An 11,736-nucleotide genomic window follows, 5' to 3' on the forward strand; every position below is an offset into this window, starting at 1 on the left:
ACTATTTTGTAAGCTGTCAAAATATGCTTTTTCGCTCCTATTATTCAATTTCGTAGGTGGGTAACATTGAAGATCAGCGCATTTGGCGCATGCGTCTGACAATTTTCGGCCATATTGTTATGACGCATACAAGATCATAGGTCTCCGCCAGTGACGAGTCTTCTCGCAGTTGACGTGGCTACTACGTACCATCCCGTTCGCCCACTCCGGACGCAGCATAGACGGTGACGAGGAATACGTAACTGGTGAGTGCTTGTGAAGACAAACCTTGCGACCTGTCATGGTTACTTATATTTGGATTCACAATTATTGTATGATCCACGATATTAAGACACTCAAATCTAGTAAATATCATTAAAATATGTTGCGTATGCATTAGACGCAATAGGAAATTCCGCGTCCCATCTATGACGCGATGATTCCGTTTTAGGATTTTCAAGCCAACAAGAAACTTCCGAAAAACAGAGAGTGTTTATAATCATCGAAAGATATTGCCTTGAGCATGTCTGAAGATCAAGGAATGCACAGAAAGTTGACCTTGAATTTTAGGTGACCTTAGTGGGCATGGATGGAATGGTGGAAGAGAATGGCACTTCAACCGGTGCTGGTCCTGCGGATCCACTGGGCAGTGCGAGCTCCTCGGCGCCCGCGTCAGCACCCCACGTAGTAGCTGTCACTAGCATTGTGCAACTCACATTACCAACCCAGGCTCCATCTGCTCAGGTGTTTATTTTGCTCTTTATTTACTTGCATACATTCGAACTCAATATCTGTTTACAATGTAGTTGTGTGATAACTGTTACATTAACCTGTGTATTGATAGGTTATTAATACTTCAGTAGAATTCTGGTGAATAAGCTTAATGTTACATGGTTGTTTATATTTTGTGCAATTCATTACTAATTATCAAAATTGTGATAAACTGTAGGGTTCTTAATTTCATTTCTTTATGATTTGGTTACAACACAGTGTCCATTGTTTAATATTTATTACTTTTTGGAGAAAATTTAGATATTTATATTTTCAGGTTCAGTCAGTGATACAACCAAACCAACAATCTGTTATTCAAACAGCATCCAATATACAATCTGTGCAGTTACCAAAAGGGAATGTGATCCTTGTTAGCAAACCAAGTTCAGTGATACACACAACACAAGGAACATTGCAAACATTGCAGGTATTGTTATTGTTTCTTTTTTATATTAATTTTGTGAATCTGTTTAATATATTGTAATGCTGCTCCATTACCTGTATTTTAACCATAACATGTTTTAGTATGGTACCTAAGGTTAGGTAAATTGATTGTGAATTATTTAGAACATTCCCATATGAAGGAATAAGCTGTGTGGTTTGATGTTATTGCAAAATTTGCCCTTATTTAAGAGAACCAGTTTATGAATATTATTATTAATTGGCTGAGCTGATTTTGTAATTAATTGTAACAAATAGATACTCAAACCTATTTAAAAAGTATATTACATAAACAATAATTGTTAAAGTGAAAGAAGTAAACACCTGCTTAATGAAATCTACAGAATGCCAAAATTATAGGTATATTATAATATTGTTATTTATTTATAGATTAAACCAGAACCTAACTCATTAGTCAGCACTCAAGGCCAATCCTGCAGTGATGACAGTTGTAGTGGTGATGAGAGCCCCAAGAGAAAGTACCGGGAAATGCTCACCAGGCGTCCCTCATATCGCAAAATCTTGAATGATCTTGGAGGTGCTGAAATTGCCGGTGAGTCCTTACTAATTTAAGAGATGATTTAAATAACACAAAATGGGAAAAGTATCTGGATATAAAGATTGTGCTGTGATGGTTTTTTAAATATTTAAGATAATGGTTAAGCTTCAAGGCAATTTCCTGTAAGTGATTATGAGATGGAAAGTTACATAAATAAAAATATTTGATGCATGTATGTCATAAGCCTTCAGCATATTCAATTGCGGAATTTTACATTTAATATTCACTGTATACTCAAACATTAATTTCCATTTCCACAACACAATGTACTAGAAACAATGTTTTAATTAAGAACGGCAAATATGATATATTTAAATATGCTCACTTATAAAATTAAGTGTTTAATCAAAATAACATATTATTTTCCTTGTCAATTGCTTAGGTCATTTAGTTTCACGGTATTACAATGTTAACAATATTACACTCGTAATAAAAAGGTGGAAACAATTAAATCAAAATACTCATAAGTATAAGAACCTGATGATATTACAGACAATCGCATGGGATCTAAACCAGGAAACGAGAATGAAGTGTCGCTGTCATCTTCTTTATCATTTGGTTCAGGTCAGTTATATGTGCCGCCGTTGACACTCTTTGTTTCTGTGTGCAACATGTGTCACTAACCTGTTACAACGCATCATACATAACTTATTGTACATTGTGTTGGTACACAGCTCATAACCACAGCTTCAGGATTCTGCCATTATTATCATTTGTTTTAAACTCCATAAGAAGGTTGTTGTTAGGTACTCTAGTATTTCAGAGTTTAGATTTAATTTTGAAACATAATTTATTATTTTCGTTTACAATTCCTAATTAGTATTCACCTTATACGTAAGCCTTTTGAGATCGCGTACATGCTGCATACAATCTTATACATATTAATTATCATTTTCTTCTCTTATCTATATTTTCTCGAAAATATGGTATTTTCTTATGATTGATTCATTAGATATTCCGATAAAGTTTATCGCAGTGCTTACGGAGCTACGCGTCGCATAGCTTGAACGCAGCTCATCTCATCTCAAAACTAGATTCAGGGGCACATTTCGTTTAGTAAACTAGTGTACAACAAATTAATTCTTCTACTTTTATTTGTGTGTCCATAGTTCTTGTCATATTTTTTTATTAAATAATGTGACTCAGCTAGTGCATATAGTATGGGTTACCAAACAAAAAGTTTATTAAACAGGTTTCGTATTTCTTTAGAGACGTAAATATCATAACATTTTAACTTTTAAGTTTCTCATTTACCTTTTGGAGCTTAAAAGTAATATTTTAGTCATCAAATACATGCTGGAAATACAAAAAAATATTAATTATTAATTACATATTTATAAACTATTGTTACGTTATGTTACATGATATTTATTACTAGTCAGTAGAGAAAAATAAACATATGCTTGCTTATAAATAAATAATAAACTTAATCGTAAGTTATCCTAACACCAAACTATGTAAGTGACATAACTTGCGAATAGGCGCGACAAACAAACCAGTCTAAAAATTACATTAGATGTTTTAGTATATTTATTTATATTATTTATGAACGAAATTTTCTCGTAGGCATCTATATTTATCAAATGATTGTTCAATCACCTTTTGTACGCCTGAGTAGTTTAGAGCTAATACATATGTGATTGATTAATTACAGTACACCAGTAACAGATATCATCTATAATCTATACTTCTATACTAATGATTACTTTAATACTTTTTGTTTAAAATCTCCCTGAACTACTGTGTTGGATCGAGGAAGGCTATAAAACATAACGCTATGATCATTAAATGGCGAATAGCGGGAGTACCTAGTAATACTATTTATTTTTTCATAATAAAGAAGTTTAGTAAGTAACACATAATTGAAATCGTTTATATAACATACTAAAATACAGGTAATACCCTAAATATTATGTTATGAATATACCTAACTATTACTATTATAGTCATAGGTATGATATTCGATTTTGATGACTAAAATATCCAACTTGTAATACTAGTGTCTAGTGTAGAGCTAGTAACCTTGAAATGAACAATTAAGTATTCTGTTTACCTCTTTGTGCTTAATTAGACATTTATTTAATGTTTTACATCTACAGGGCCTCAATTACCAAGTTTATTAGTTTCTACATAAAATGTTCATGGTGCAAGGGAATTATGCTGATCTAGAAATCCATCTAAGTTTTCTGCGTGACCTTATTAACATGTGTTGTATTATGTTTGATCACTTGTAAATGTTTATTTATAGGTTTAAATCAGTTGTAGGCACATTCCGACTACAATGACGTCATCACTGGTGAGACCTGATTAATATTCCACGCGGTGACGTAATTCGCGGCGAGAAGGCGTGATGACGCCATTCTTACAACTTACTAAACCCACTTTGCTTATTCATACTTATTTCTAAGTAACTTTATTTTTTATTTAATATTAATATTATGTTACTTATCACGTTACTCCGCAAATACAAAGAGAAACCTACAACTACCAGTTGAGTGATCGTGAGATCGGGATCATTTAGCCTCTTTTATATAAACGGTAAAGGGAAACATCGTACAGAAACCTGAACCTATAATTTCTACGTATTTTATATAATTATTACGGTTGAAATCCATTCCACCTTGACCTTGAGCAAACGTGGGGATTAATGTCTTTTTACTGGTCGCTGACTGATAAAGCATATTTTGGCTAGTGCCAGCTATCATCAATGGTTGAGTAATCTAACTTTTGTGTGGAAAGCTAGGCAATGTGTGCCCTATAGAATTTGAAAACTTCTGCAAACACGTTTTTCTAGAAATACTTAGTGCCAGAGACAGTTTTGCTTCAACTATTATTTTGTCCTCACAAATATACAAAGCTATAGCGATGCCCATTTGTTTTCCTCCTTTTGTAACATATACGAAACAGAGCACAATCTTTATATGGATTTAAGGTGTGATTTAAAGCTTTTCTGGGATAGGTGGTTCAGTTTAATTACACCTTTTAAAAAACTATTAGTAGATGTGTATCATGTTTTACGATATTAATAATTTTCTTTAATTTTGACCTTATTTGATTATTCTGTTTTTATTTTCTAGTAATTCCAGCGGGTGCTCTTCAAACTGAAAGTGGTTTACATACACTGGCTGTATCCGGAGGAGGAGCAGGCGGAGCCATAGTCCAGTACTCGACAAATCAAGACGAACATTTTTATGTTCCCGGTAAGTGTAAAAATCATTTTTTAACTATTATACTATAAAACAATATATTGATAAATCAGTAAATTTTACAATACTTTCAGGTCCAATGTTAGAAGACCAAACACGTAAACGTGAATTACGGCTGTTGAAAAATCGCGAAGCAGCAAGAGAATGTCGCCGGAAGAAAAAAGAATACATTAAATGTCTAGAGAACAGAGTTGCAGTGCTTGAGAACCAAAATAAAGCACTAATAGAAGAATTAAAATCCTTAAAGGAATTATACTGTCAACAAAAGACAGAATGAGGTCCAGCTGGCTAAAAGGGTGTGCTGCTGCCCTGCCACAGAGCCGATAGGCACACGTTGTTACTGTACTGTCTGTGCTAAAATGCTGCATTCGGATTGCTTGATTTGGCTATCAACTTAGTGAGGATTACAATTTTGTAATTCTGTATTTAGTAGTTGATAATGTCAAGTCAATTATTATTGTTCATGCATTGATTGATCAATCCCTTTTTTTAAAGTATTGTTAGATTTGATGTATTTGAATTGTTAATGTGTTTTGTAATTTTCTATTGTTGTTTTCATATCATTTGTTTGATTTTTATCCAGTATAATAATAACAGAACCGACACCATATTAGTAGCTATTTACGACACTGTTTGATTTTTATATATAAAACCTGTTAATATAGGCTTATTCGTTAAATAGAATTTAAATGTCAGTCATAACTTTATTTACCATTCCAAAATGTTTTAGCATACATTTCAAGCAAGTTCGACTTGTGCCATTTTTGGGGCGGTAATGTTATTAAATCATTCAACATGATTGGTAAATGATTTTCTAGGAGTTCAATATTGTCAATTATTTGATGCCAAGATGCTTAAAATATGTTTTTATCCAAGATTCGTTATCTTTTGTTTTTTTTTATTTACTTAAGACTTAATGTGGTAAACCACAATTGACCAATGTGAAAATCGTTGAAAGTCGACTTTTGGAATTGGACAATTGTATATAATTATTGTACCGATTTAAGGCTTGTGTTATTCTATAAACGGCCACATCTTGGACTATTCTTATAATATAAATTACATTTATGTGAGATCTTGTAACCGGATAAAAAATTTTAAACCTTCTGCAGACGAGTGCGCGGCACCTGTGCTTTGAGCAAAATGGATTTTTTTGTGATAAACGACTGGATAAATTGCCGTAAATTTAAACCTATGTCAGTATCAATTTCATTTATTGAGTTACTAATCTTTCAATCGACTTACGCTAAAATGCCATTTAGCTCATAGACTGCCATTTAGGTAACTTAAATGGTGCAGGGAACGATGAATGAACAGAATGTGGAGGCTAGCACACACAACTGTTAATTATTTTCCATTTACTGTCTAATAACTGATTATAATGTATTTAGTGTGCTCTTTATTTTCCCTCCACATTCTTATAAGTCTTGTGAGTTGTATATACTCTTGTTTCTTAACAAACTCTGCAACTTGTTCACATCTGTTTTCTTGCCAAAAATATGTAAAAACAAGTTTCCTGCACCACTTATGTTCATGTGCCGCGTGCCGTAAGCATAACGAATGTAAAATGTAATACAAGATACTACAAAACATATGTGAGAATACTAGATTTCTATTTAACTGTATGATTGTGGATTATACATATGAATGTAGGCTACATTTATATGTACAATACTACAATTAACTAGAGACTTTATAAGGCTCGTGTCTAAAAGTCATAAGGTGACAGGAAAAAGGGATAATATGCATTAACCATCCATGTACTGTACTAAAATGAATACTGTAATGGTCACATTTACCCGAATGCGGAATAAATAAATAAACGTCGTCAACAGTTTACGAACAGGCCGTCCGCATGTAAGTCAATTTAGTAGTATGGCAGTTTACAAATAAATTCGTCCATTTAAGTTTATAATATTCAAGGCCGTTTTTGCATGTCGAATAATAATTTTAATAAGTTATACACGGACCGCTTGCTACAGTCAAATAAATACGTATGTCTTAAGTTGCAGGAATGCTAGTGTTCTCACGTTTGCACGACTGTAGATGTTTTCATAAGTTAAAGTTATTATTGTTTTTCTAACCATTTTTTTTACAAAAAGCTGGATCTTGATTATTTCATAATTAACTTGGGGTTGTTTCTTAAATTTTATTTTTAAATGTCCGTCTGGTATATTAATTTAAAACATTAGACGCGTATATTTTACTGAATTAAATAGTTTTGACGATATATTGATTAGAAATATAGTGTGACGTCATTACTGACTTAATTTTATAGAGAGCGGTAACGTAGCAACCTCCTACGCCTAAACTTAAATTTAAAAATTAAACAGTTTTATTTATGTATACCTTATAATGAACAATTATTTTTTCATTATTATTATATTTTAAATAGATTTTTAATTTTCAACAACCCCAATAACATGTTTAACAATATAAATATTGTAGTATAAAATGAGTCGTGTTGATGATGACCAGCAGTATTGGCCACTAGTGCTGTTTAATGATTGTAGTAGATACAGTTTCAGTATTGGCCGTTTGTAGAAACCAACATTTTTGTCTAAACCTTAAATAATTAACATGCTGCTGCTAGTTTTTGTCACATGTCTGTGATTGAAGATACTGAAGTGATAAATACATAACACTGTATAAACTGATTTTATCTTATACTTTAACACCATACAGGGTGTTTATAATGGATAAGCCAAAGTTAATATTTTTAGTTGTTTTGTGCAATATCCATATTGCAATGTACAGTTGTCTATTTTTCTTATACTAATAAAATGATACATACCTTTAAAATGAGAATAAGAATTTTGTACATTGTGTATAAATAAAGATATGTAAAAAAGAATGTATAAAAAATCTGTATATATACTAGTGTAATAATGTGGATGAAGAAGTGAATTGTTTTTAATCAAATACAATCAAATTTTATGTCTTACCCATTAAGAAGAATGTATTTGGGGTTCATGTTCTTATTTACTTTCCTGACTCGTTGAATTCTATCATCCACATCATGATATACACATAATGTATTTTGTTTTTGTGAATGGGTAATTTTAGCTGACTACCAGAGTTAAAATAAGATTTTATTATATTTTATTTGCCATGATTGATTTATACTCTCTTTGTGTTATAATGTACAGTTTTCACAACAATTGAATTGTTTATTATTGATATAAAGAAGTAGATTGAAATATGTTAATTTTTGTGTGTAAATGTACTTGTTCTATGGAAGAAACTGTTATGTATTACTAATTTATCAATCATGGCAAATGATTTAGCATTAATGATAGACATTGTGGAAAGTGCCTTTACTTAGAATGAATAAAATTTATACCAACATAGCTCTTTATGTTAACTTAATGCTATTTATAAAATTAATAATATTAACTGTTTGATGTATTTCTTGTTGTCTTATTATTCCAATTTACACCTTCAATTTCATGTCAGTCATCGTGAGTGGACAGAGATATTTTTGTATCTCTCGAAGTGAACTCGCTCGTACCAGCGCGAGTCGTCGCAGCGAGTTCACCCAGTTCATGTTCCCGTGGTATAAAAAGTAACCCGTGTTTTTCCAGACCATAATCTACCCATTAATTCCAAATTTCACCTCGATTCCTTCAACCGTTTTTAGTAACAAACACACAGTGAGATATAACTATCAAAATGATTTTATATTTTTTGAAGATGTTACACATTATATACACAAACATTTTCTGACTAAGATACAGGTATACATAATATGAAGAAAACAATAAAATTATAATTTGAATGCCATTAACATTATATCAATGGTCAATAAATTGTTTGAACATATAGTATTAACATTTTAGCTTATCTGTAATTTTAATTAATTAATTTGTGATAACTTGGGACTGTGGAATAGTGTGGAAAAAATTGTAATGAATCTCTTGGCTCAGGCTAATTATAGTTGACTAGTATGTATGAAACAAAAGAAATCTTTGTGTATTTTTGTCGAAACCTGAAAATATGGTTACCTTTGCTTTAGATCATAGTGTCTACAAGTAGAAGGTTAATTTTCATCAAAAAAATATGTAAATAATAGTATGTCTATAATATAGCCATTCTATTCTCATCTTACTTAGTAACAATTAGTCAGTACCTATATGAATAGGTAATTTTTATTCGAATTGAAAGACTAGGTACTTCCTCAGTCCTCATTTTGCCCGCCTAAATAATCAATTACTTCAGTCTGATATGTAATTTGCTAGAAAATGCATGAGAATTAAACTTGCCATATAGATTGAAGAGTCAGCCACCAAGCAATCTTTTTATGACCCATGGCCCAACTAGATGGACAGGGCAATTGAACCACTACCCAGGAATAGGTTTTATTTGTTTCAATCCCCTGAAGACCTGATTGATCACTTCAACTAAATATAAATATTATGCATCAGTATTAGTTAATATAAAAATATAGGTTTATTATACGCAAAACACAGGTAACTCTTGCAGAAAAGATTAAAAAAATATTTGAACCATAAGAAATTTATTAGACATTGAATTATGACAAAATCTTTGAAATTCAGTGTAAAATTACACATGAAAAACAAGCAGTAAACACTATTAAGTATTATTAGGCTATTGATGTAGTAGACAACATATTAAATACACTTTAGTGTTATCATTTTAATTTTGTCTCTTCACTTTAAATATCAATGAAATATTAAATCTAATCATCAAAATTCTGTGACAGCAAAAAGTTTGCAGCAAGGTTTTCATTTTTTTCACAAGCAAAATAAGCTTGGATAACCATATGTTCTGGAAAGCCCAACGCTTTTAATCTTTCAATGGCTTCTTTATCTTGGGGTGAGACTTGAGGGTGTTGTACTTGCGGCACATCTATAGGATTCTCTTCGGCAACTGCACCAGCAGCTGACGGGTTCACAGGTTCATTAAGCATTCTAACAAAAGCTGACTGATGTTGACTGATTGCTTGCAGTAATGCCGGATTAGTTTGGCCTATCTGCTGTAGTACTGCATTCAGCAAATTTGGGTTCTGTTGGATGACAGCACGCATTTGTTGAAATTGAGGCTGATCACGGAGAAAAGCCAATGGGTCTTCATCAGTGCCTTCTTCAGCATCCTGTTCTTGAAGTAACTCTTCAGGAATACCTGTTATTAAGTACTCCACTGCTCTTTCGCGGTTATTAAAGGAAGCACGTAGCGCTTGTTCAACTTGCTGTCTGTTGTATCCCATGTCCATAATACTTTGCACTGTAGCTTCAAAATCAAGTTCATTAGATGCAGCGACTGGCTCAGGTTCTGCGGCTGGAGTAGGTTTAGGAGCTTCTTCGGTAGTGGACTTTGGTTTTCCATCACCACTTTCAGTTGAAGCACTTTCACCAGCTTCGGGAGCAGACGTAGTTGATGCCGGAACATCCGAAGATTTCGGTTTGGTTACCATGATAACAATGAATTTTTTTTCATCTATGTTATAGGTACTTAATTTATCATCATCGAGCAAGATCTTTCCTGCGTAAATAAGCCGTTGATGATCAGCAACATAATCTTTACCTTTCTCAACTTCAATTTTCAGCTTGAGCGCTTTAACAGTTTCTTCTGGATCGATTTCTATTTGAAAAGTTTGCTGTTGTAATGTTTTCAATGTCACCAACATTTTGGTAACTTTCTATAGAACTTTTAAATGATTGAGCAAGTTTTGTCCTAAATTAGATACCGAACCGACTGAATTCTGACTCGACAAAATTATGCAGTAAACATAACCTCACGGCTGTCTGTCTTTGAGCGTTCGCGTTCGGATATACATTCATCTATCCAAAGACAATATTCGATGTCAGATAAAAGTTTATTCGAATAATATGTGAGTATTGCGATCACTTATACCTCAGCTCATTAAAAACGTAATTATTCAAACTATTATTTCTTATTCAGACGTAAATATGTTTTCTTTGAAAATAAAACAAAACTATTACGGACAGTTAAAATAAACAATGAATAAGAATAGTAACACATGTACAGCTTGGCAAATAAGATTCTGAAATGGTAACAGCGGGAACTAAAAATTGATGACTGGCAACGTTGGTTATTGCTTTAGTATGCAAGTCTGTATTACCTAGGCATCACAGTAGTATTAACTGTGAAAGTTTGTTTGTTTGTCCTTCAATAACGCTATAACTACTGGACGGATTTTGGATGAAATTTGGTTTCGCATGAATATTACTAACAGATCAGGACAACATATAGGCTACATATTTCTTATTATTTTGACAGGGAAGCCTTTAAATCGCGTCTAGAGTCTGGCCAACGAAAGCTGACCGAAAAAGGCGGCAAATTTAAAAAATTAAGAGCTGTAGCATAGTAATGTTTGGTCTATTGTTGTAGATTATTTTGTCTGTCCTGGGTCTGTATAATCCAATATAATTTATAATGTTCGTTTTATATATACTGCTTGTGGTTTACAATCTTTTGTTGTATTCATGAAAATATTTTTGTGGAATTAACAATATGTCGTTAAAAGTATGGCAACACTCTATTAAAGTACGTTGAATGTCAGACAATTACGTCTTTAATTGGGTCTACGGATAATGAATTTTTGGTAAAAGAATATGGAATGATTGAAATTACTAGTATCGGACCTGTGGTAACCCGGTACACCTTTAGTCAACCAGTTCTGATATTTGTTATTTTTATCGACATTGATTATGGCAACTCTTAAAATGCATTGCCTATTTCTCAACAAATCTGACACTTGTAGGGAATTCCCTGAGTTCAAACTTGGGATTACCATAT

The 11,736-nt window shown here is 32.4% G+C and overlaps 2 protein-coding genes across 9 annotated transcripts; one reads left to right on the plus strand and one right to left on the minus strand.

Annotated features, from left to right (window-relative positions):
- The first annotated feature begins 77 nt into the window (after positions 1 to 77).
- LOC118267123 (cyclic AMP response element-binding protein B) lies at positions 78 to 8,364 on the plus strand. 8 transcript variants are annotated; one of them, XM_035580922.2, is made up of 7 exons: positions 78 to 245; positions 550 to 723; positions 1,028 to 1,177; positions 1,582 to 1,744; positions 2,243 to 2,314; positions 4,828 to 4,950; positions 5,031 to 8,364. In XM_035580922.2, the coding sequence occupies exons 2-7, from the start codon at positions 565 to 567 to the stop codon at positions 5,231 to 5,233; spliced, it is 870 nt and encodes a 289-aa protein (XP_035436815.1). In that variant the 5' UTR covers positions 78 to 245; positions 550 to 564; the 3' UTR covers positions 5,234 to 8,364. The 8 variants fall into 8 exon arrangements, with proteins under 8 accessions (XP_035436815.1, XP_035436818.1, XP_035436817.1 ...); XM_035580925.2 differs by having other exon boundaries at positions 5,043 to 8,364; XM_035580924.2 differs by having other exon boundaries at positions 1,034 to 1,177.
- Positions 8,365 to 9,455: 1,091 nt separating this feature from the next.
- Positions 9,456 to 10,743, minus strand: LOC118267122 (UV excision repair protein RAD23 homolog A). Its single transcript, XM_035580921.2, has one exon. The coding sequence runs from the start codon at positions 10,601 to 10,603 to the stop codon at positions 9,656 to 9,658; it is 948 nt and encodes a 315-aa protein (XP_035436814.1). The 5' UTR covers positions 10,604 to 10,743; the 3' UTR covers positions 9,456 to 9,655.
- Positions 10,744 to 11,736: the final 993 nt, after the last annotated feature.

Source organism: Spodoptera frugiperda, chromosome 23, assembly GCF_023101765.2.
Source record: "Spodoptera frugiperda isolate SF20-4 chromosome 23, AGI-APGP_CSIRO_Sfru_2.0, whole genome shotgun sequence".
Lineage (NCBI taxonomy): Eukaryota > Metazoa > Arthropoda > Insecta > Lepidoptera > Noctuidae > Spodoptera > Spodoptera frugiperda.